The following is a 26,741-nucleotide window of genomic DNA, read 5'->3' on the forward strand; positions in this document are numbered from 1 at the left end:
GTCCGGCAAAATAAAATTGAAGGACTGGAGCGTCTTCCATGTGAGGAAAGGCTGAGAAAGCTGAGTTTGTTCAGCCTGGAGAAGAGAAGGCTCAGGGAGATCTTAATGTGTAGAAATAGTTGATGGGAGGGAATGAAGAAGAGGAAGCCACTCTTCTCACCAATGGCAAGGGGAGCAAATTAAAACCTGTGAAATGCCATCCAAACACAAGAAAACACTTTTTTATAGTGAGTGTGTTCAAGCACTGAACAGGGGGTTGGACTAGATGATCTCAAGAGGTCTCTTCCCACCTCAGCCATTCTGTGATTCTTTGAAGATGAGGATGCAAAGGTGACAACCCTTAAATATGTATTCTACTTTATTTATATGATGTCTTTTCATAATTATGGATCTGTATGCTGCTTATTGTAATGAAGCTGGATCATTTTCACCTCTGGAATGAATCAAATTTGGGGCTTTCTTATTACCTTCATCAGCAAAAATTCATATACTATTTTAACCTGCCCCTGTGATCATCTAAGATTAATCTGACATCACGTAACTAATTTAATGCAATTTTGCATTACCATTCCTGAAACTTACCATGAGAAATTGGAAGCTTTTTTGCTTTTTGCATCTCTAAATTGATAAGCCCTTTCATCTTACGTGCAGTTGTTCATACAAGCTGAGATCTGTTGGAAGGTCTGAATTCCTTCTTTAAGCAGTGCCATTGTTGCATAGGCTTCAGTGGAGTCTGAACTCGATGCCACTTATGTCACCATCTCTAAGACACAATCCGCACTGACCGTCAGGTTTTCATAGGTTGTTGGCTATCACTTGTTGTTATCGAGGATGCTTAAATCTATGTCTAAACCTTCTGAATGACGAAGTGAATTTTAGTATATGTTAACCAGTTCCATAGTACTCAAGGCCTGCTGTAAAGAGAACATTATCCTAAATGCTCTCAGGGGTATGCTGCAAATGTAACAGGCATTTGAGTAGCTGATTTGGTAGACAAGTTCAGAAGAGCATTTGGATTTTAAATGATTGAGTTGTACAGCACAAACACCCATGAGGGACAGCTCAGGACATATAAGGAAAACCACTGGCTGTTTGAATCTTGAAGGTGCCTGTTGTTTCTACCGAGTAGGGCAAGTATTAATAAAGGCTTAAAACACTGTGGAGTGCACTCATCTGCATGCTTTTAATCCAAATATTGTTTTAAAAAAAATTCTCACTGTTATTTTTCTATTGTTATTGTTCAGCTTTGATGGTAGGTAGCAAACAAACAAGTTTACAGCTTGCTTCCAACACCACTCACTACTTGTGGTATTAAGAGCTAAAATGGCTAATCATCATTTTGCAGCAGTCACTGTGACGTAGTACTTGAATTACCACCCTATGCCTGTGTGTATCATGTTTTCATTTTTTAACTGTGATTTGAGTGATTCCTTCTCTCCGTATTTCTCAGCGTTCCATAAACTTCACATCTGGACTCAAATGTACGGTATTATTTAGTTTATAGGTGATGAAATGCAACGTGTTAACAGACTTCCCAGGCTCATTCTCTGTGTCTGCTGGGCTAGAGCTAAAGCCCTGTGTTCTTAATTTCAGATCACTTAGTCTGACCATATAGCCTCCATACATGAGAATGATTTTCAAAATGCATGAAGTTTGCTGGTTTCGATCTAAAGGACAGTCCTTTGAATTATTCCTAATTAATCACAAAATTCTTCCCAGTTTAGAGGGGGAGATATTTTAATTTGTTTCCCCATGCACAGATTTTCACAACATCAAAACGAATTCTAGAGCTTCCTTATTTTCCCTGCAGAGTGTAACATAGTAAGGTATCCCTTTCTTTGTCAAGTCTTACATGTTTGCTATAGACAGGACTATTTTAAATGAGAAATAGTTTAAAATTCTCCATTTAATTAATCTGCAGAGATAAAAATTAGTGTGCAATTGTAAACCACTAGAACAAGAAAAAGAAGATACCTTGTTGTGGGAGACTGTGGTAATCTGCATTTCAATTGCTTTCTATAAGTTATTCTCAACAGCCAGATACTTTCTAGGGGGAAAAAATATTTATATAGAGACTTCAACTCATTTCATGACAATGAAAGAGACGCAACCATTGAATGCTGCACAGGCATTCATGGCAAAACCACGTTACAGGTGTTTGAGGTACTTTTTTTTCTTCATGAACCTTAGATATTTCTACAACTCTCAGTACACGTAATCTGAAAACACGTGTTGAACTTGCATTTAGTAATGATGATTACTAGATATTATGGTGTGTCTCTATCTATTTGATGTCTGAGCTACCAGAAGAGTTTGTAGTTTGTGCATAATATATTTATTCTTTGCACTGAATCTTAAAATTTAGTCTTGGCTTCTGTTTTTCTTCCCTTTCCTAATGTGTAAACAAGGTGTTTTAAAGCAAAGAAATTAGAAGAGAAAAACTCTATTCTTCTATTTACAGAAAATCCTTCTGAGTCTTGACTAGAGGTTGTTTAAAATATTTTTCCAATCCTTCTTACTGTTTGGAAATCAGAGAAATGTGCAATTCTGGAGCAGTTAAAGGAGAAATATATCTGAGCAATTGACAGAACCACCCATATATGACATGAATAATTCTCAGTGCTAAGAGATCCAAGCAAATTTCAGTGGCTTTCACCTGTTGTAATGAATCTCCCTTTGTGGAGTGAACCATAAATATATAATGTAATGTAGTGGCAGCCTAGCTGACAGGCAGATGGTCAGACCTTCCCTGAAAGTATGGGCACCCTTCTGGATGTGGAAAGCAAATGAGAGTTTCACTAGACAAAGAAGTGTGTTTCCTTCTTTATGAAATTGTAATTATTGTCTTATCTGGATGCAGAACTGAGAGAAAGCACACTTAAGGGATCAGTGAAAAAGTGTTAGAAGTTTTTATGAAATCCTCAAGGTTCAAAGACATTAGCATGAATAAGGAACTATTTTAATACCACTTCAGTAAATGTCTTGCCAGATGTGACTAGCAGAACTTAATGTACTTGCACACTGTCCTCAGCAGCACGTGACAGGTTGGGATTCCTGACTCGTTTTATTGATCGTACAACCCAAACTTCAAGTTCCTGCCATGAAGGACTTTCTTCCCCCATATGTCATGGGGTGCTGTTCAGGGATCACAAATGAGATGTGCACCAGAGCTGATTTAAAGTATGTGAAACCTTAAAAATTGAATTAAGTATATCCACTAACCTGATTCCATTCCATTACAGCTGCAAAGCTAGGGGCTTGCTTTACAGACAGACAATAGAGTAAATTAAGCGTTGCCATGATCCAAACTAAAAAGTGTTTGCTCAGCTTAGAAAAAAAATTAAATGGCTCTAGCGTCCAATGTTAATTTAACAAAAAACAAACCCTAATATTTATGCATGTAGGGCTATATTAAACTAGTGTGAAGGGTACTGCTTCTTTTGTGTTGTAATATTGTATACTTAGTAATTTGTGTTAGTTTAACATCACTAGACCTTCATATCCATGTTCTGTCTTCAGGTGCATGCATATTCCAATTACATTTGAGCTGCAAATAACTAAAAGTATGGAAATGGAACAAGTTTTGAAAATCAGGACCTTGCTTCTAGTGCCCCTTGCTTTAAATAAAAAAGTCTATTCCTGTCCCAGATATTTACACTTAATATCTGCCTATTTCATCTCTAATGAATTATTCATACGTGTATATGTGAATACTGTATGTAAAACCTTTCATTAGAGAAAGAGGGCTTCTGAGTTCTGGAGCATATACCAATATCTCCTTCTCAGGTGTTTCTTTGATATGCCAGAACATCTTTCTACTGAAATCTTAATCCAAAGTTTCTGCAGTGAAATGAGTTTTTATGCAGTTTCCAGTCACCATCAGAGAGAACTGTTTCATGATCCCTGTTTCTTCTGCTAGCAATGGTATTTCATGTTTCATATATAATTTTTTTTCTTTGCTGGCTGATTTCTATTAAAATCTGTTTATTGTTTCAGAAATTCATTTTGAAGTGGCATATTGCATTCCTACATCCCTAAGCCCTCTGCCCTTCTTCGAAGTCCAGGCTTTAAAGTGAGGAGGAGGAAGAAATATGCAGACAGATTTCTGTTTCTGAGGATGTCAGGCCTCAGGAGTGTCCCGGATGCGTGGTAGTGGAGGGAAACGTATTAGGGTAGAGAAGTACTGCCTTGTAACAAGCGGAAGCAGCATCAGGAGGTTATGGAGACACCAAAATACTGTTTCCATTTCTTAGTGGTTTACAACGCAGTTGTTACACTAGTGAAGTGTTTTTTACAAGTTCAGTTTGAATATTGCTTGCTTGCTGGTTTGTTGCTTGTCTAGTCACCAAATTGGCATCAAATGCTGCCGCCACCTCTCTCCTGGCAGTCCCATCCTCCTTCCCTCCAGCATTCCCAGCTCTGACCTTACTAGCTCTATCTCCAATTTCATCTTTAATATTTTGCCTTTTCCAGATTCCTGCATGTTTATGCAAATTCTGGCACAATCCCCATTTTCCTTAGCTTTGCGTTGCTTGTTGAAGATTTGATTCAGCAGCAGTATGGGTGTTGTGTGTTTGTGGTCATGAAAAGTTCACCCAGTAAAAAACTACTACCTTGCCTAGAGGTTTTCAAAGACTGTTCTCTGTTTTTGTGTACGTTGTTTCAAATGCAGGATATCTGAAAATGTGTTCTGAAGTATCAGTAATTTCATGTTTGTCTGAGATATGGGTATAGGTTGTTTGAGTATATGCATATATTTGTACATATGTAAAATGCTTACTGTTATCCAGTTCTGTTATCAGGCATTTTAAGGCAGAAATAAATGACAGATAAAACACTGGATTTGTTTGGAGTATGCCCATGGGCCAACCTTTCAATTCCACTTTCTTTGCATGGGATCTCCTAATGGGACTCTGCCCATGATAAAGCCTGTAGTAGGAGTTCACTGGTGTTGGTATTGCTCAGATTGTATGCTTTGTTTTCTTAGCCATGTAAAAATGGTGCAGGTCAAAACAGTGGTACCACAAAGTAAGGAAACACTGAATTTTCACTAGTTGAAATATCATCTGCTAACTACTTCAGAGTACTAAAATACTTTAAAACCTTGGGGAAAGAGGACTTTTCCAAATCCTTTTTTCAGGTGAAAAAGATAACTTATTTTGTAGACTTTCTTGCATTCTATGCAGTATTGTAAGATTACTTCTGTTAAAAGCTTATCTTTTGGATACTCAGCACCTTTTGACTTGAATTCCAAGAAAATGGATGCTTATCTTTTCACTTCCATAGGTTTGGGATTATACCATTAATGCAGCAAATAAGGAATGTCATATCTGTTCAGTAGTTCAGATTTGCTAAGGTATGATAGGTAGGAATGATCCAAATTTGGCCATTTTGTCTGTTGTCCTTGGAGAAGTCACAGTTTAATGTTCGCTATTGCTCAGTAATTCATTATTGTGCTTCATATCACAGGAAAACTCAATTTCAGTCTTGTTAGGAGCAGGAATCCAGAAGAATTAAGGTTGTTTAATACTGATATTTGGATGAGCAAAACACTACAATATCTTCTTAAAGAGACTTTATTATATATAATGGAAACATAATTTTCAGATTGTGAATTCTATTCCATGCCAGCATGATGGAAACACTGTTTCAGATACTAGAAATTTTGTGCTTAAGTTCTTCCCGTATGCATTTCAGACAAATAGTCATACAAGTTGAAATATGTATATATATTTACAAATACCTTGTGCTTGTCGTGTAACACCTGTGAATAATATTAACATCTGAATTATAACTATCTGAACTCAGAAAGTAGCTTTTAAAACATTATTTTACAAGCACTGTATTGGACCATCCCTACCGTGCAGATTGTTCTACAGGAAATAACCTCTTACTGTATCACTGAAAACAGTGTTTCAATGTCATCTTTAGTGCTGACCCTCTTTCTTGAATTTATTTACTGGTACAGGATGGTGTTCATTGATGGAGATATTCATTGTACCTTACTCTGAAGTTCATAGCAAAGCTTTTGTAGACTTGTGTCCTAATAAAAACTTGAAGGTTTCAAGTGGTCTAAAGTTATACTACCTGCATCTTTCACTTTTGAAATAATTTAGCTACAGGGAGGTTTCCCCCTCTGGTCACATTTCAGAATTTGTTGTCCAGTCCTAAAATGCTAGTACTTACTTAAAATGTTGAGTAGTGTAATTGATGCTCAAGCTTCAGGTTTTCAAATGTTCATTTAACATTCACCTTTAGCCTTTCCTGGATTTATTTTATTGTCTGGAATAGGAACCTGTTAAGATGAATGTCACTTGTCGCAGGAAGTATATGTTCTTGCCTCAGTTCATCAGCAGCTAAGGCAAAAGCAAGAAGAGAAGGTGAACAATATAAAGATGAATTAACAGTAGCTGTCGTTTCTAATTGTCTGAGTAAACTTTCCCTCTACCTTGGTGTGGCAAAGAGATAATGAAAAAAGTCTCAAGTTTGTCTTTCTTCCAAATATATAATCTCCTTCCTCATTTGTACAACATTCTCAGCCACAGTTCTTAGGTGTCGCTGAGAGATGTCAGGATTGTTTCTAACATACGTTGTCTTATAATTCCAGACAACCTGTTTGATAGGTGGACAAAAAAAAATTAATTTTTCCTATGACAAGATGTTCAGCTTGTGTTGGTCTGAGAAGCATTCTTGGTCAGGTTTCATATTCCCTGAGAAAAATAAATTGTAGAGAAGCTGACCAAAAAGTTTTAGATAGTTACAAATTGCTAGCTAGCAATAGTTAGGATAGTTAGCTTTTAATGGATAGAATTAATATAGTTAACTGTTAATGGATGGAATTAAAATCCTGATATATTGTCCCTAGATACTTTATGCTTTTACCTGATTTCTCCTCTTCTTCCATCTTATACAATACAAGTTTCTTTAGAAATTTTACCCAATGAAATGAATTGATTCCAAGTGATGCTGGCTTGGCAATGACAGTCTGTCTGTCACAACCTTTTAAAGAGCACAAGTGGACAGAATTACAACTACAGATTGTAATTAAATCACTAAATGAATGGCTTCGTTTGGTGATTTAATTCTCCATAGAACATAAGCTGCATATTTCATAGAAAAGTAGACTTTGAGTTATCATTTCGGATGCCTAAGTAAACAACATGACTTTCAGTAGTTTTTAATAGATTTTTCACTACATGGGCACCGATGATTTTGCACAGCATGAGGTCTTGTTGGGCAAAGACTTTATATACAACTTGCATCAAGAAGAAAAGTTGATGAGCTTAGACTTGAAAAAATAAAATACACCTTAGTTGTTTTTGTTTCTTATATATTTCTTGTTTGAAGCCTTCTACCTCTACTTCCTGTCAGGATAACAGTGTTTTCCTCCAATTGCACTAGAGAACAAAGTTTAACATTAAAAAATTATTTGTATTGAACATGCTTTTCTAGGTAAAGTCAATATCAAAGAGTTCTCATGGTAGATCATCTTTCAAGTGCAGCATTTTGCCCTTTTACAACTTAGGACTGAAGAATTATAGTTACACAAAAGCCTTTTTTCTTTTGGTAGAAGTAAGGGGGGAGAAAAGCCCAAAACTCTGTCCTGAAGCGAGACATTAACACAAATGGTTGAAAAACATCATTCTCACCCAAGTATAGAAAGATGGAAGAGTGACTCATCTAGATACTTTCTTCATCTAGTTTAAATCATGTCATAGTATTTTATACTAATGATTTTACTACCATGCTTTTAAAATATATATTTTTTTTGCTATAATTACTGGTACTTATAGAGTAAATATATTATCAAAATGTTGCATGTGCAAACATGCAAGTTTGGTGAAGTACTGGAGATGTTTGTTAGTGTAATGTGTTACAGCTGAGGACATGACCTCTGATTTGTACAAGTATAATGCCATCCAAGTCTCTATTTGGATCTCTTCAGTTGGATCTTGTTAGTGCTATCTCACTTTTAAACAGTAAGACTCATTTAGGCCTAGTAGCCTTTAATGTGAAATTTCCTTGAGTACTATGTAAGTAAATTATGTATACTGTAAAACTGAAATTAATACCATTCTTGTAGAAGGACTTGAGTTCGGTGTAGGAGATGCTTTCCTGTCCATCTTCACTTCACGTCAGAGTGAGTTCAACTGCTGATCTGCAGTCTTCTTTCTGGACTAACACATACAATTTTGAGTTGTTATAGCCTTGTTTTGAGATGGTATTGCTAGTTATTTGCTACCAAGTGTTCTAAGGAACCAGAACCACAAAACCATTTTCCACATCTTTGAAAACTACAATTTTGCAATTAATTTTATTTCAGTCTGTCCTAGGCCACTTACATGCATCTCTCTTCTCTTCTTTGCATCTTTTCTTGGCACAACAGTGATGCCTTGCCTTCTTCATACCAACTCATTTAAATTAGCGGGGCTCCTTCTACTGATTCTGTCATGTTTGTGTTCCATATTTTGCCAACTCTTCCATTGCTCCTAATTTTCAGTATCAGCTGTTTATCATTTTGTTGTTGTTTTTCTGCAATTTGTTAATATTTAACTCATATTATTTCACTAGCTCAAAAATGTAAATGTTAAATTTTATATGAAATTTTATACTCTTGGCCTAGCCACCACAATTGTAATAAACACTCATGATTGTAAACATGTCCAGTGGCAGTTATTGGCAGAGCATAAATATTTCTGTATTGAATTCCAGGTATGTGTGCATGCATGCATTGATGTGCATACTGGGGAAGAGAGGTTGTCCATTTTGTCAGTATGTTAGCAAAAAGGTTTGCAAAAATATGTTTCCATGAGCTTGCACTGAGGTCAAGCTCAGTGCAATGATGTCTGAATACAGGTATCACAAGTAGCTAAACGTTATGGTTTGCATTTTTGTGAAATAAATCACATAGTTTAGATTGTGTATCTTGCAAAGATAAACCTTGGTGCAAAGGTAATCTCTTACATCTGCTTGGCTGGTCTCTTCTGTGATGAGCTTTTCCATATTTCATGGCCTCTGTGACTATAAATGTGAAGACTTTGGAGAGTGTTCGTGTATTTGGGGGTTTAGTTCCTGTTTAGCTCTCTTCTATAATCTAGACAGACAAGTGTTTAGTGTACTTCAAATATGCAAAATGGTTAGATGAAGGGGATGTCTTAGTCTTTACTGTTTTCGTTATCCACATAGATGCAATAACTTTTGTTTTGATTCCAAGTATTGGAAAATATTAATCTGATTCTTATAATTGAGTTTTGTAAGATTTCCATGTGTTGAATGTCTTAGGCACTTACTGCTACAACAATTGGCTGGAATGCCATCTCTAGAAATTTCATCCAAATGACAGATTATATTTGCTTTACTCCGTATATAATTACTTTTGTCATTTTAGTAATGGGGACTACTGTATTTTTCAGTAGTAAAAATAATATTAAGTGGAGAAGTGTTAAGTATGAAATGTAGATACCACGTTAAATATGTATTAATTATTTTTCTTTTAAAAATTGAACTGATTTTAATTTTACAGGGAGGATAAATTTTATACCCAGTCCAGAATCTATGATATTTTCTTAAATGAATTTAAAATGGTGAACCAGTCTTGCCCAAATGCGAATGAGTTAAGTGAAAAGTTTTTATTGTATACATATTAAAATATTCTCCACAATAAAAATTCTAGCATCAATGTAATCTGTATGATATGTCACAGTATCATGTACAGGATTAAGTATTTACCATAATTATTTACAATAATGTTAATTTTAACACTTTCCCTAATTTTGTCATTCCAGTTTATTCTGCAGGAAAGTCATTGGCTTAATTATTTTACATTTCAATTTACCCAGCTGATGCAGAGAAAATGTTACTTTCTTAGACTGTAGTTTAGACTGAAGAAGCAGATTAATTGTTATAAAACAAGTCTACTGTTTTATTTTCATATAAAAATGGGACAGGATGAAACTTAATTCAGTAAAAATAATAATCCCTTCAGGATCTGAAGACAAACATGCAGGTATGGCATATCCTCCTGACCACCTCTAAAATGAAAAAAAAATTAGTTTGAAAGGTTTTTCTTGGTGGAAAAGGCATGTTTTAATCACTGTGCAAACCAAGGAAGTGTTTCGTTACAAAAATAAATTTACTACTGTTTCAAAATAAGATTAAGTGCAGTTATTTAAATACACATTTTCACTTCTCAATTAAATCAAATATGTATTTTGGTATGCTTGTAAAGAGCAGTTCTTACTCTTTTACTTCATTTTCCTCGTAGATACATAGTTAAGTGCATAATCACATATTTCTTAAAATATTTTAAAAACTTGGAACCTTCGTAACAAACAAGCCCTTTTATTCTTCTGCAATGCTTTGCATAATACACTTGCACCATTTTGTAGGGGAACATGGACATGTTTTGGTCGCTGATGAGTATTCATTTTATTGAATTGTAATGAATTTGTAAATTGCCAGGAGACAAATGGCATGCTTCTGGTTTTCCTTCAGACTTGCGAAGGCTTGAGTTACAGAGAAAAATCAGAAGAAAAATGACAATGGCCTGATCCATTAAAGGCAGTAGAAGTATTTCTCTTGTTTTTGCTGGAAATCATGATGTAAAAAATGGGACAGAAGAAGAACTAGGAAGTCCAGAACTGTATATAGGTACTTCTTTTATAATGAACTTTATGTTAATTTGATAAACCGTGTTAATCTCCAGTTGATATTTGGCAGCCTATAAATAAGACTTATTTTTGGTGCTGAGAAATAGCACCACAAATTCAGTGATATGCATTGCAAACTTTGGAGACATTAAATTCAGAATTGAAGATAAATTTCATGAAGCCCGTACTTATAGATTATTATATGGTGTAGAGTGTCGAAAACTATAAGAAAATGGCTCTATCCCTAACTTTTTATGGTTTTGGATTTTTGTATCATGTCAAGTACAGTACTTCCATATCTCCAAAGATTAAATGTGCCCATTTTGCCTATGTAATATTTATGTACGGACAGGAAATAGAAGTCAGTATCCAGATTTGTTGACCCCTGAGATATAATATTGACCTCAGTGAGTATTAACTTCTCAGATCAATAAATGCTGTTATTGACCTCAAAGAAAAATCAATAGCAGCTTGTTAATTTGCAAACTATGACTGCAAGAAAATGGTACACATTTTGTTCTTCATTATCACGTATTTATATCTATATTTTAGCGCCTTCAGTATTTCCACCTAGAGATCATCATGTCAAAACATTTCAATCCCGGCTGTTAGAAGGTTGGGGAGACAGGCATTGTACATTATGGAATAATTGATGAGCAGTACATGTTGTTTCCCATATCTCATGAAAATAATACCCTGAACAGTATTGTTATCACCTTCGTTGTTTTCATTTTTGGGGTAGTCCAGTTCATTTCATTTCATTTTCTCTGGTGTGCTTCATCAAAACATTGCATAAAAGTACTATATTTTAGCTGCCAAAAGAACATTTCTACATGAATAATAAGGGGGATGAAAGACTGACTACTGGAAACGAGGAAACTGAAAGTGATCACTGTAAAAATCATAATTAATATACAGTAGATTTTTCCTATTTGCATAAGGATGACAGGTTTCTAGGCAAGAATCTACTCTGGAGCAAGCTGAAGTATAGTTATCTGACTATATAAAAAAGAAAAAAGTTTTAAATGACAAAGTATAGGCGGAGAGGTGTTATTTTGTATCATAGCAGGTCTTGTATATAAACGCTGAAATGTCAGGTTTTACATAGTTTGAAATGTCTAAAAAATGCCTATTGCAGAAATTCAAATGTCATAACAGTTCTTCTGCATATATATCACTTTGATATTTAAACTTAAAAACCTCATAAATGATTTAATATTACTTTGGCCTTGTTATGATCTGACTGCCAAAAAAGGCGGAGGCTGATTTTTATGTGGTCTGGAGAGTAGTGTTTTCATTCACAGAAGACAAAGCACGAGTCTGTCAGCCTTTTACAGTCATTAATTCTGTCTGATACATCTGCAGTGATCTTGGCAAACTGATTGCTATGTTTAAAAAACTTTTCCTTCATTAAATGACAGCATGAGAGGTATTCAAATGCAAAAATAAGGCAATAGTATAATTTTTTCAAACTGAAGTGGCTGCAGTTTTTTGCCAGTTTGGCAATACAGTTTTGCCCTTTAATACCTTGAGCTCCTGGAACTTTGTGCATCCCTGTTATCCTCCTGAGATATGGGGTCAATGGTATTGTATTCATTTTGTAGATAGGAAGACCAAAGCATAATGAGGTTAAATGAAGAGAAAAAGAAAAGGAAAAAAAAATGTAGCACCAAGCTAGATTAATCTCTGAGTCTCGGGAATTGATGCTGGTACAGCTATGGAAGGATGTTTGTGGTGCTTATGCAGCAGCATTTGTCTTACAGAAGAAGTCCTGAGTGGCCAGGTAAGGCAGTATCTATCCGTTGTCATTTCCTGCACAAGTCTACACATCACCCTGAATAGTACAAACAGTTTTCTTGCTTCTCTCTTTGATGTTTTGAGTCATCTTTGAGTAACCAGAGAATGTGGGATCCTACTACAAGAGACTGAAACAGAAGTGATGGAAGAAGGTGGCAAATTTGGGGAGGGTGGAAAGTTCATTGTCACAATGCAGGAGTAGAGAGATTGTGTCAGTCTTACAGGTTAGGATTGTCTCATTTCAGACCACACTGACTGCAGAGCAGCACCTGGATATTCAAAGTGCCAAATTGTCCATCAGAGTTTTAGTAGTAGTAGGACTGGGAATGAAGTCTGAGGCAATGTGACAAACTGTGAGCCAAATATGGCTCCTTGTCTCTACAAACCGCTAATTTTTCAACCATTATCTAATCTGTTTGGGAGTACTGACTGCAACAGTGGCTGAATCCCAAATTTCGGAAGACAGTGATGGTGTCAGTTCTCATGGTACATTAATGGTTGTCTTGCACCTGTTTGCTATGAACATCTAATGCATCATTTGGCCTTGTAATATCCTTTGTAATTGCTAGAACTGTTTACTTAGCTAATGAGAAGCTCTTAAGACTGATAGTAGATCTAACATACTCAAAAGAGAAGGAAGAATAATATCCACAATGTTTTAATTTTTTAAAAGTCTTGCTGAGAATCCAGGGTACACAGTATGTAAGAAGGAGTTCAGTTTAAACAAACTATAAAATCACTGAATTTAAATTCTCAGTATATTTTACTGACAATGTAGTCACTGATTTCCATAATTGAAATGTGTTGAGTTTTTGCACTAATGGTCAGTGGGGCACAAGCTAGTAATGTTGAGATGAGATGTTCTGCTTAGCCTCTTTGTGAATTACTTCTACTCCCTATATTTTGCTTTATTAAGGGAATTTTCCATTTACTTCCTATTTTGGGAAAAAGTCTCTACATTATTAAAGTATATAAAATATTTGATGCCATAAAATGGATCTACTTTAGTTTGATAAACTAGAAATATGCTGCACTGTGAGGGTCATAGCTTATAATACGTACTGTTAGTAGTTTTTCATTTTTCTGTATTAGGAGATTAGTGAAAAATAAGCTCTATCAATTAAGTTTTATTGCAAAATTATCTTCAGATGTACAGCAGTGAAGATGATATTGAGTGATAACACTAGAGTGGATTTTTTTATAAAGCAATTACAGCTTGAAAACTGCAATCTGAATGAAAATATTGCTCAGGGTTTTTTTTGTAATCTGGTATTAATACCAAAAAACTCTTCCTTTAGAAAGTGCTTAAATTACCTCTATTAAACACAAGACATTTCTAAGGTGTTAATGTGTGGTATTGACTGAAAAATACTTTACTGACACCTGCTTTCACTGTTCATGCTTTGGCAAATCTGTGAAGTACATATAAGCATACAGTTCCGCTTCTTAAGTTGATTTTCTGTTTATAGGATTGTCATGTTTTCCAAGAGATATTACTTCGTTTATATGAAAATCAGAGTTCTTAATTCAGAAATTAATTTATGGAGGTGCACTTCAATGTAGTGAAATCTTTTACATTCTTAAAAGCAATGATTTACTATGAGAGAAGCAGCAAGCCTTTTTCACATATATTACAGTATAATGCAATATGTGTAGCCACATGTTTCCTTGACATGTTATTCTGGAGTTGAAAATTCACTTCAGAAGTGAATTGTTTAATTCTGCTCATAGTTAATGAAATCTATCCGAGCACTCAAATCTGTCGTACCTTTGGCTGGACAGGCAGTCCCTCAAAACACATAGAGGACTTGGTTAGTTTAGAGAACAAATGAAATTGTTCAAGAGCTGAAAAGTAATTCAGTCCCTATTTAAGGCATAGGGAGTTTTGCAGGTAGTATTCACCCCACTTATTTTGGAGTAGCATAGTTTAAAATGTTTTACTGAGTGCATGTACAGGAGTAGCTCTGTAAAACACTTGATTGGGAACAGACTGAGCAGTACCTAAAGGAGGGTCAAATTACATCAGAAGTGTATCGGTTGTACTCCATTGTTTCACTGTAGATAAATAGTTTGTGGCTCTGACCAAATCTCCAGTGATGCCAGCATGAATCAAGACAATTGAGTCAAGTGGTTACAGGTTTCCATCCTTTCAAATTGATCAAATTGAAATAGCCCATTAGGAATTGATTTAAGTCAGTTTAGATAAGCTCAGTCTTAGCCCTGGCCCTTGAGGCTTTGGCTACTGAAAGTTCACTTGAAGCAGGACATACAGCAGCTCCACAGGCCATCAACTTTATTAGTGTGGAGATAAGCTGATTAGATCTTGTCAATCAAAGGTGCCAATAACTCAATTGAGTGTCTCTCCCAGTCTTTCTCTCCTTCTTTGTTGCCCGCTTCAATGCCTTAAAGAGAGAGAGAGAGAGAGAGCAAGCAAGAGAGAGACGTGTGGTATGCATCCCCCTGGTTGTCACCAAGCAGGGTGCAAGGGTACTGTGATGATGTGATGACTATATTAAAGAGGACATCAATTTGTTTTAAAGTGTTTTGATTTTTTATGGTGGCATTAAGAGAGAGAACATTGTGGTTGCAGCTTTACTAGAAAGCAAAGAGTTCTAGAAGGAAAAAAAAAAGTGTTTCTTTGAAACCTACCGGGTCTTTGAGTCTTGCTGTGCCAATGGGCACTTAAGTGCTCCTGTAACTGGCACACTCTGATCAACCACCAGCTTAGGTACTATTTGTCTGTCCAAATTATTCATTTATATAAAATGAAAAGATGTGTCTATGTTTAATCTTGCAGCAGTAATTTTAAATATAAGTTAAGTACAGCCCTGTTCGGGAAATGTTTGGCTATGCCAATAATGAGCATTATATATTGTAACAGTCTGGGAAATTATAGTGAATTAAGGTCAGGTTAGAACATAGGTGATTGACCCTCTCTCTGAAAATAAAGCTATACATGCACTGAATTAATGCATGCAGGTATTGCATCTCTGCTGTGTAGGGGAAAAGGCAGAAAAACTGACCATCAGCTGTAAAAACGTAATAGTGCAGTGTTTCAGCTTTAGGCTTCATCATATAGTTAAAGATGGTATAGAGGAAAACTGGTCTTTTGTTCTTCACATCTGAAGTTTGCTCACACCATGCCTCCCTCATACTTCAAATGCAAACAACAGAAGCCCATCCTTTTCTTCCATCACCCTACACTCACCACCCAATGAAGGCTGGAGCTACAGTGCTGCAGAACTACATTGCCACACTGGATTATCTCTTTATCAGTTATTCTTCACTCCACTGTATCAATTTTCCACTAACCAATCAGACACTGCTCTTAGAAAGACTGTTTGACTATTTCTTCTAGATAAATGTATTTATAGCTACACAGATCCACACAGGCAACTCGTGTGCTACATGTCTTAGGGACAGAAAGGGAATTACTTGCTCCTTCCAGGAGACATCAAGTGTGTCCCTGCTTGTTAACACTGCTGTTTGGGGATATTCCAGGAAAAAAATCTAGTGTCTGTGGGAGGGACTGTGAAGATCTTAATTTTTCACTTGGATAATGGAGTTCTGATGTCACCCTGTTTTAGGTTACAAACTGTAACACCGCATGTTTAGAGAGATCTGAAAGATGCTCCTTTCTAATCTCACCTTTGTTTCCTGCCAGTCTTTGCAGGTTCCCTGTTTAGCCTGCATGTAGAGGGCAAGTTAATAGCCAACTTTAGCACAAAGAGATCGTAGCAGTCAGCCGTCTGCATTATCCAACTATATCCATTTTTTATATATTTTTATTATTTATTATATTTTGGAGGGAGTAGTAAGTTCCAAGCAGATTTAAAGACATTTACATGGAAATAAATTGTAAGGGAGAGCAACCTTATTACTTTATTTTAGCTAATTAGAATGTTCAGATGGGATTGTTGAGCTGTGTTTTTTTTTCTTCCTAAGGCACTGTTAACAACTCTTATGCTGTAATTACACTTAATCAGAAACAAATGTTTTTTGAAAAGTTACTGAAGGAAATCTATCTAGCAGACCACCAATCAAATGATGCATCTTTTTCCTCCAGCTAATTCTCATAGTGAAATCACTAATTCCTTGTTTAAAATCTCATATTGAAGGCTAAGAAGAAAGTGACTGGAGTTTCAACTTGCCCTTTTATTACTTTGCTTTTACCTTCATTGGTGTTACCTTTTTCACACCAATGTTTGTTTCTATTGAGGTGGTGGTGTTTGAAAAACAATTCTTAGTGGTCAATGTATGCTGGTTTTTACTCATTGCACGGCATGTCACTTAGCAGTACAAAAACAACAGTGTTATTTGCTAGTAAACTAGTATTTTACAATAAAATTGGGTCATGATGGCTAAAATATCTTGTATGTTCTAAAAATAAGGTGTGCTCAATTTGTAAATATCGATAGATGGAACATACATTTTTGTCTTGGCAATTTTAAGAGCGTTACATAACATTATCTCTTCTGTAGTAAAGTAGGAGGTCAAGGAACTGAGCTTTGTCTAACGTGGTTTTATTGTTGTGTTCGTTTAAGCAGGCCCTTCAGTTAATACTTAAATTCAGCTTAGTATAAGACCATAGATGACAGTAAATACAATTTCTAGAAAGATGTGTTAGGCAAATAAGCAGAGATTTTTGGCAAGTTTTTACTTCTGGGCTACAACTGCTACTGAAGTTATTTGAAGTTTGCATCATATGTGTGCTGTATTTGGGGATGAGTGTGCCTAATGAAAATTATATATGCTTGTAAACATCCTCCCATTGTTATTTAATAAAAAACAAATCTAGAACATTGCCGGAAGGACTTGTATGTTAAGGCTCTCTTTGACAGCAGACTTGTAATGTTCTTATTGAAAGTGCTTTAAAGTCATTTAAGGAGGGTCTGTAACTTCGAGGCCACCATCTTGAAGGAATGGTTTCAATGTAGTGACTCAGTTTTGGACATAAATAAAAAGCTGGCAGTGCTTAGAGTATTTTTGCTTTGGAAGTTTTATTGTTAAACAACCAAGAAAAACCCATTTGTTTCATGGTTCTCTGGCGCTCTTTTTCCATTGTGTTTCTTTTTTTTTTTTTTAAGAACAAGACTATTTTTATCACTGATTATTTCATAATCAGCTAATGAATGTGTTTCAGGGAGGTAATGTGAAGTAACAAAATAAAGATCTGTGATGAATTACTCCATGTTCATCACTTCATGTACTCTTTTCACAATGTTCCCCAAGCCACCTTCCAGAGATAACATTTGTTGTCTATATATGTACTGATTAGAAGTATATTGCATATATGGCACTAGAGGCAAGGTTAAAGGTATCCTCTGTGAACTACCAAACACAGAAGCAAAGATGTTTTAGTATTAAAAAAAATAATAAAAATCAATATTTGTTTTATGTTCTTCCTTGGAGGTTAGTCCATCTTCAACATTAGAGGGCCACAAGCATCAATTTTCCCTGTTTACCCTGAAGCTTGCCAGTTTTGTAAACAGGGAGAAATGTAAGTGAATACTGGAAGGTAAACTTATGACTGCCTAAGCTTCCTTTTCAGAAGACTCTTGGTTTTAAAGTTTGACGGAAAATTTAACTCAGAAAAAGTCCTCGCTTTTTACTTTTCTTTTTTTTTAAATCATGTTCTTGAATTGTGAAGTATCACAACTCTGCTGCTTTTATAACAACATTCAAAATGTCTTTGATCTGTACATTTTGGGAATTCATGTTAAATTAAACAATCACTTTCAGGACAAGTCATAAGAGGAAGGGAGGATTTTTCTTAAATTAAAAGAAAATAGAAAAATAAAAAAGGGAGTGGGAGAGGGGGAGAGAGGAAAAATCTCTTCCTGTTTCTTCCCTGAGGCTGAACTGTTTATCACTCCATCCTTGTTCGATAGAAGTGAATTTTATAATAAAATTTTCCCTAATCGGGCTCTGTCAGTGAGGTGTCTTATCGTGGGGAGGAAAATGACACCGATCCTATCGAAAAACAGAGACGATGTCACAGTGTCCCCAATCACAGCTACTCAGCTTCCATATCTACCTTCTCCACAAACACCAAGCACTGCTTTTTCATAAGAACATCAAAACCTAGCGAAGTCATTAAAATTGCACCCGCGTAGAGTTGCAGGGATCAGCCGCACTAGTGCAAAATGGGATGTGGGAAAACAGACTCTCTAAATGTGCTAATTCCATTGTCACGTGTTTACGGCTTAATTTTAATCAGTTAAAAAAGCCACACATTGCAATAAATTGGCATTATCTTCTGTGACACCAGAGGACACAGTTGGTTCAAGGATTTAGAGGGTCGCTGGCAACGGTATATAGTGCTACAGACAAAGTATTTTTACGCTTGAACTACGGTAGCTAAGGTGCAATCCCCAGTTAAGACTGCAAACAAAGACTATAACCCACACAGTACTAAGTTCAACATGCAGACCACCTTCAGCATAGAGACGGTGTAGAATGCTAAACTGAATATTACTGAAGAACGTTTTCTAATTTATTGGGTAAAGGTAATTTGTTGGCCAGTATAATTGAGGTTGCAGTTCAGTAGTACTCTCTTGTGTGTCCTGTACCATAACGAGGAAAGATCTATTGGAAAAATCCTTTTGCTGTATTTGCATCCAGTTTCTAAAATGATCGTTCTTGTTTACGTTGTACCATTAGACTTTTTTCTGCAGAACTATGCATTCCACTTTCTGTTCCTCTACTCATGGAAATATAGATAAATTAGCCAACGTGAACTGAAATGTGATATTAGTAATAATGCTGCTTCCAATGAAATGTTTGTGGAATGTTTAAGTTTTCTAATTAGGTAGTATCACACAGGTCACATGAGTATTGTACGTGTATCTTTTCTACTCCTCCTATTTTTTTTCTTTTCCTTCTCCTTCCCCCTTAGACTTGTTCTTTCACTTGAATATGGCTGATGAAAACATTTATAAGCAACAGGAGAATAATTTTCTGTAAAGCAGTATGATCTAACTAATAAACATCCATTTCAATAAAACCATGTCTATAAAAGTTGTCTAGTTTTATTTTAATGGATCAAACATGAAAAATGTGTGTGACCAGTTTAATTCTAGGATAAGCAAACAAAGCAACCAAAGAAACATTTGGGGTAGGAACTTTTTCTGGATAAACAGCCCCTTTTAGGATGTGAGCACTTCCATAGCTGAACACAAATATCTATTTGAAACAGCGCTGAAATGCACTCCTAAATGAGCACACAAGGTCATTATTGGAAAAAAAAAAAAAAAAAGTATTTAATGTAGGATGAAGGTCATCGCTGTGCTGTTTCCAAGATTTAATATTTTGATTTGGACATTTTAGTGCCAAGTATGTAGCAAATCATTTCATGCATTGTAAACCCTACAAACACTTCAAAAATAAACATGAAAATGACCAAAGGAACTATTAACAGTCAGTGATGAATGCCATTGGCAAATAAAGTGAAATATAGCTCTCTTTTGCACATAAGGACATGATTATTTGATCTGCTTGGGAACAAACCTGCAAAACTGTTCTAGTTGAAAAACAAAGGGACAAAGTTATCTGGGCTTGACTTAGGTCCAGGGTTTTTTCATTAGTTGCATGTTTATTAAAACAACAACAACAAAAAAAAGATTGTTAGAATGTAAAAACAAATTCCTTTAATATATTTAAAAAAAAAAAAGTTTTTACATTCTAGTCTCAAATTAACTTATGCATAAATGAGTGTTACCCTGTAACAACTTCACCGTCTGATTTTTCTGAATCAAATAGCTATTTTCAGTACTTGCAATTTTCTTACCAATTTGGGTTTGTAATGTGATGTAAGCTCAGGGTTTTTTTGCACTTCTTACCTGTTTAAACAGCTTGAGTAAATATGCATTTTATTAGAATAATGGAAAAGAGGAATTGAATGCAAATATAAAACACTGTTCTATGTCTGGATTAGCAACGAACTCTGCATGACAAAAAAAAAACTTCTTTATGTCAGTATACTTGGCTTTATGAAGACCATTAGTACTTTGTTCTCTAAAACAAAGTACAAGCATCTAATTGAAAGATTTTACTTGAGAGTTTTGCCACTACATTTCTGCCGATGCATGTTTATATTTTGTTGGGAAGAGGAATACAATTTAAAAAACAACAATTGTATTACTTTGGGTTTTATTTTAAGATCTGGCAAAGTAGCTAGGAGAGTGTTTCTTTAAGCAGAATGCACTGCTTGCATTCTGCTCTTGACCCCCTAACATTGTTCAGCTTGCATATAACAAGTGATACAGGTTATAACATGGCATTGTTTGGTTTGGGACATCCACTTGGGATGGACAAAATATTTTAGAAACAGTCAGAACCCGGTTCTGTAGAGATGCAAGCTGGTCTCTTTCCGTCTCTCCTCTCTCTGAAAATTGCTGTAGCCCAATTGTTACAATCCATACTTCGATCACCCTATGCTCTAATTGGTTGCAATCATATTTAAGTTGAATTGCTGTGTTTAGTTGTTTTGAACTGTGTGAGGTTTGGGGAGGGAAAGGTGGGAGAGCTATTTCGTGTTAGATGCATCTATAGAAGGAGAGTTTTGTTGGTGCTTACGTTTGCATGCTTCTGTAAAATTTCTGGCTTAATTTCTTGTTACGTATACCAGATTAGTAATATATTTTACACTTTGAATTTATATATTGGAAAAGAAGTGTAAATCTGTTTACATGTTCTGTCTCTGAAAACATGAACACAAACCAAGCAATACTATTATGTCCAAACATACATTTTAAAGGCTATGAAGTGAAATTTTATCAGTCTCCTAAACATTTATATTCTGTAGCATCTTTCTAATAAAAGATGAATGCGAATCATTGGTTCAGATCTAGATATAAAGGGAAAAAATGTAAATTTTGCTTGTTTATGAATTCTGCACAGAATCACTTCAGTTTCATCTGTTATGTTGTGGATAATTTCATGAACTTCCATCTATGAGTATGCTTATTATATTAAAATAGTCTTTCATTTATGCAGCTGATCACTCCTCTAAAGCAGTTATGTTGCGTTATCTCAATGAAACAAAACCAGGGGATTGGCACTCACATATAACTATCCACTTCATGTGTTATACTTTTGCACACATAGGCTGCGCCGTTGAGCTACCAGTCAGATAAAACTGCTTTCTTACTTGTTACTGTGTAATGGGTGGAACTGAAGATGTACTTAACAGAACTGGATATCAGCATCTTTTTGTGTTTGTTACCATAATGGATTTGGGGGAAAATGCAGTATGTTTCTAAGTACCTACTTGTAATGTTTGTCAGTGTCTTATAACTTTGACCCTATTAGATTTTTTTTGTATCCGTAAATATGCTGTAGTTACTTTTTAATACAGTGCTTATAACACACTTATTTGTTCTTTTGAAATGGATATCAATTTCCTATTAAACATTTATCTGCATACCAGGGATATTAATAATAAATTTACAAAAAAAAAAAAAAGCATCTGGTTGTATTTTAAAATACGCTTGATATATATGTAGTTAAAAGGTGTTATTCTTGAACAGGATTTAAACTTAATTCATTTCTAAAGCTGTCTGTTACTCTATTTAAAGTAACTTTTTCAAAAACTGTAAAGATACTTTACTGTATATATATATGTTTGTATATCTGTGTGTATACATACATACATATATACATACATATATGCACACGCTTTTATTTAGGTATTGAATTTTATCCATACCATAAGATCAACCAATTAACCTCTCTATTTGTGAAAGGGATTTGAGAAGTCAAAGTGAATATTATTGCTGCTCATCTAATTGAAGATGTAAAATATTCTGTAAGTCTAAGCAAAAGATTATTCTGTTCTGCTTAATTTGTAATACACATTAGTAATGTATTTGCATAAACACTAACCACGTCTAATATGGGGGGAGGGGGCAGAATCTCTGAGCAGGGTGTTTAACCTTTTTAGTTTCCTGGGTTTTGTTGTCTTTTAGTATTATATATTGGGTATTTCCACTTTTTGAATCATAAATAGGGTACAATACATGGAAAATGTAAGAACATTTATATGAAATTAGCAGTCACTTAATGAAAGGAAGGCATTAAAAAACGAGTGAATTACCTTCTGTAATGGAACTATTACACCTTCAGTTAATAACTGATTGGTGAGATAAACTTCATACTGTGTAGATCTGTGATACGCTGCTGAAGATGCTGTTTCTGTTTCAGAAAACCTTCTGTTTAGAAATGTGTGCTTTATTTTTAAGTACCAGTTTGTTATCTGCAGACAATCTATTTTTCTTTCTGACTCTTCTCATTATAATTGTTTTTGCATGTTTCTGTGTCTATGTATGTGTTCTTTTTATGAATTTTTGTGAGAAAAGAGTTCTTTTAGTGGGACATGTGCTATCTTTAGTCATTATTTGAATCTTTTGTATAACTGTGGCTGGTTTTTCTCTCATGTCACTGTGGATTCAGGCTCCAACTTACCTGAAACAAATTCTATTTGGTACTGATAAGATCACTTCTTATGAAGCAGGATACATTTTTAAATGGTCATTTTCAAAACTCTTTAATATTAATTTCAAATGTTACAACAATGTAATGCATTTTTTTTCCTAATATGATTCTATTAGGGTATTATTCTTGTATTTTTATAAGTTTATATGTAGTGATGTTGTAGTTTTTCATTACCGACATATAATGATGTATTCTGGAAATGTGCTGTCACTTAAATGTGTATGTACTTAATTTGGTTAGGAGACATATGTCTGTGATCGCTAAAAAAAGCATAGCAGAAATTACAGCATAAAGAGCAGCAGACAGAGACATTAGGTTTGAAGTATACCTACCTTGTATATATAAAATAATTACAAAGTAATCAGAAACTCCTCCTTGTTTTCTAGTATATTAAAGTGAAGTTGTATAAATGTTGTACAGTGGCATGGGGCAAGGCTTATTTTATGCTGGCGCAGCTGTGGTTAGGAAATTTGCAGTATCTACAGCTTGAATGTTTAATGCAGTCCAACAGATCTCTGGCCTTCTAATTATTTTTAGTATATATATTACGTTGCAACTTCTATTATAGAACTAAGAACCTTGTCTTGGATCAGGATTCTGTTTTGTTATTTGTTGTATAAATGCTGGGGGAAAAATGTTTCCTACCCTAAAACCCTACCAAACAGTCAGGGGAAGAAAGAAGAGGATTAACAGGTAGAAAAAGGAGAGAAGAGCAGTGATGAGTACATTGATTCATTTGCGGACTGCATGTGCTAAGTTTTGGCTTGTATTTTTTTCTTGTAAGTATTATAGCAATGGAGTTTTAACAGAGGGGTTGAGAAGTTCATAAGGAAAAATAGCAGGCAACTGTAGGTGCGTTTGAAAATACTTCCAACTATGATGAGCAGTGGGAGAGTGGGAGAATGGGTATTTGCTTGCACATTTGACTGCTGGAGAGTTTGTCTCTTTGGCCAGTCATACATATCTGCCAAGAGGATATTATGAATGAAAATTGATAAAGTGTGGTTAGCCAGGATTTGAAAATGAAGATGAACAAGTGAAATATGACATGAGGAGGAATGGAAAGGGGAAGTAGGGGTGAAGGAAGTAGACGGAAGTACTCCAAAGTGTCCTTTAAATGGTCCAAATCACTGGCTAGAAAACAGCAGGATTCATTTTTGTCAAAGCTAGCGAGGAGATTTGAGAAACTAGTGCAAAAGTTGATGAAAGTCTGGACAGAAAGTTTACATATCAGTTGATAAAAGAGCCTGTATTTTGGCATTATGCAGGAAGAATCTGCAAGATTTTAGACCTGGCATGGTAAAAGCAACCTGAAGATTATGGGTAGATGACATAATGAGAAAACAGCACAGGCACCAAAGGAAAAGCGAAAGGGCATGAACTGGGAGAGTTGGAATGGTAGAAAGTTGAAGAACTCTGTTATAGTTATTTTGAGCTTGAACCAAAAGCTACATATGTCCACACACGTTCCTGTAAGAGACAAGTCTTCTCAGATCATGTATTTTTTATTTAAATCTTAATTCTTCTATTGGTACTGTCATTTAATCCTGATGTCAGATAAATACTTAACATAAATCAGGAGGATAGAACAAAATTGGTCAGCCCAGATTTAACGTGAAAACTTCTGTCTCGTGCAGTATATTAGTGTGTTATAGATAAAGTAGACAAAATCAGTCAAGATAAAATCATATAGTTATTTTCCAGATCATGGACAGCTCATGGAAGGGATCTTTTCCAGATTTATTTAGGCAAATGCTAAATGTGTTAACATTCTGATAAATGTGTCCACTTAACTTTTTTTTCAATAATCTGATCATTACAGCACAGCACTTGAGTACCTAGAAGCATGCTAGATCTAAGGTTTAGTTGTTGAATTTGTAGAAGCAATGACTGAATGTGTTAAAACCAATTGCTCAGTTCAATGATAGTAATGGACTGAGAGATACAAGACTAATGTAACTATTTGCTATCACAAAAAAATTTGAAATAACTCCTAGAGTCTTATAAGGCTCTGTGAGATTGTTTGTATGTCTCTTTTGTATGTATACCTAGATGCACAAGGTTTCTCTCATCCTCTTTTCTCTCTGTTTCTCTTTATATATATATGTGTATGTGCAGGTCTTAAGCTTGGAAGTGCTAAAGAAACTACTCTAGTTTGTGTAAAGGGAGGGGGGCGTATTCTAATGAAGTCATTGTAAAATGAGGCCCCCTCTTTATCTGAGAATGGACTTGTATTCCCAGTCATGTGTCTGTCATTTGAAACTATATCTGAGAAAAATTTTAGCTCCCCTACTGATGTTTTCATTCTGAGGAAGCAGTAACCTGTTCAGTCGTGGCCTTGGTATGGTATATGGAGAGCAATGACTTATTCTGAAGTTCTTGTTGCTGGGGTGGCAGTGGAGATGGCTTACATTAGACCTTGTAAAATGAAGAAAACAGGTCCGGTAAGATTGTTACAGGGTGTTCGTTAAAGTAATTTGTTTTGCTTGTTTGTTTTGTTTTGTGTTGCTTTGTTTTTTAAATAGTTCGCTGGTGCAATGATTCCTAAATGCTGCACAAAGATTTAAGTAGCAAGTGCTCCCATTTCTTAAGAATTTAATTTCGGGTCCTATGAACGAAGAGGCTTGTGCCACTCTGTACCTATCTAATCTCTTTTTCCATATTTCTTCATATTTACGGGCCCTTCCAAAGGGTCATACTGAAAAGGTCGGATTTGCACTGTGTAGGTTCAGCATCATCTACTCAAAGTTTTCTGTGACAGTTGTCTTGTGTGTGCCCTAGAGAGAGAGATATTTGACGAGTTTGAACTTAAACTGAAGTGGAGAGAGAAAGAAAGAGAGGCTGCTGTCATACCCGATGGAGGAAAATGATTAGACATTGACAGTTCATGAATCCTTAGATTTTAAGGACGGAGCAACTACTAAATCATCTAGTCTCACCTACTGTATAAAAGAAAGACAGAGAATCTCACCTAATTTTTTCAGTGTTGAACTCAGAAGATTGTTAAAATGAAAATATCTTCTCCAGAAAAGCAACCACCATTGGTTTGAAGGTATTAAGAGATAGTGAAGTCACCTTTTTTCCTCTCTTATCATTCCAAAAGTGAATCAATCTACATTTAAAGGAGTAGGACATCCTATTGCCATTCTGAGCGCCTGGCTTTGAGGTCCAGTCCAAATTCTTCATATTCCCTTTTCTGAAAGACTAGTAACTGCATAATTAACTGGAACATCCTGTCATGAAAATATTTAAGGACTGTAACCAGGTCTCTTTTCAGTTTTATCATGATAACTGCTTGAATTTCTTAAATCCCTCACTGTAAAATATGTGTTTTTTTACCTCCAGTTTGTAAATCTTTTCTGTAGCCCTTCTCTGTACTCCTCAGTTATTCAACACCCTTTTTAAAATATGGACTGGAGAAGTAAGCTTTCAATTCAGTTTGGTATTGCATTTCAGGAGAATATGATTCATGGGTTATTCACAAAGATTTTGCAAGACACCATGAGGCAGCCTCTGTGTTGCTTTTATCTTTTATGTTTGCCAAGTTATCACAGTGTGTCATACCAAGGCTGGTTTACTTTGTCTAACTGTAGAAAATGTGGTAAAGAGTGAAATAAGGTCTCCTGAGCACCCATCCATGTTTCATGTTTTCCTCCTCTTAAACATGCAATTCCCACAACTGAGATCAGCAGAAGGGTAAGTCACGTTTACAAGTAGCATGGAAACTTCTGTGGACTATAGAAGTTGGTATCACAAGTGACAACCCTAGTCTGCCATTTCTCTCTCATGTGCTGATAACAT

General features: G+C 35.4%; 1 protein-coding gene across 6 annotated transcripts in view; it reads left to right on the plus strand.

The window, feature by feature from the left end:
- VTI1A (vesicle transport through interaction with t-SNAREs 1A) overlaps nt 1-26,741 on the plus strand; it is a 271,587-nt gene that overhangs the window by 71,841 nt on the left and 173,005 nt on the right. For 2 of the 6 annotated variants that reach the window (XM_040564132.1, XM_040564135.1), the window contains one exon: nt 3,032-3,171. The exons of the other annotated variants lie outside the window; for them this stretch is intronic. In XM_040564132.1, coding sequence (XP_040420066.1) covers nt 3,032-3,156 — 125 coding nt within the window. In that variant the 3' untranslated portion in view covers nt 3,157-3,171. Of the gene's footprint in view, nt 1-3,031; nt 3,172-26,741 lie in introns of those variants that run through there. 6 annotated transcript variants of the gene reach the window in all.

The sequence above is a fragment of the Cygnus olor genome, chromosome 7, assembly GCF_009769625.2.
Source record: "Cygnus olor isolate bCygOlo1 chromosome 7, bCygOlo1.pri.v2, whole genome shotgun sequence".
Classification (NCBI taxonomy): domain Eukaryota; kingdom Metazoa; phylum Chordata; class Aves; order Anseriformes; family Anatidae; genus Cygnus; species Cygnus olor.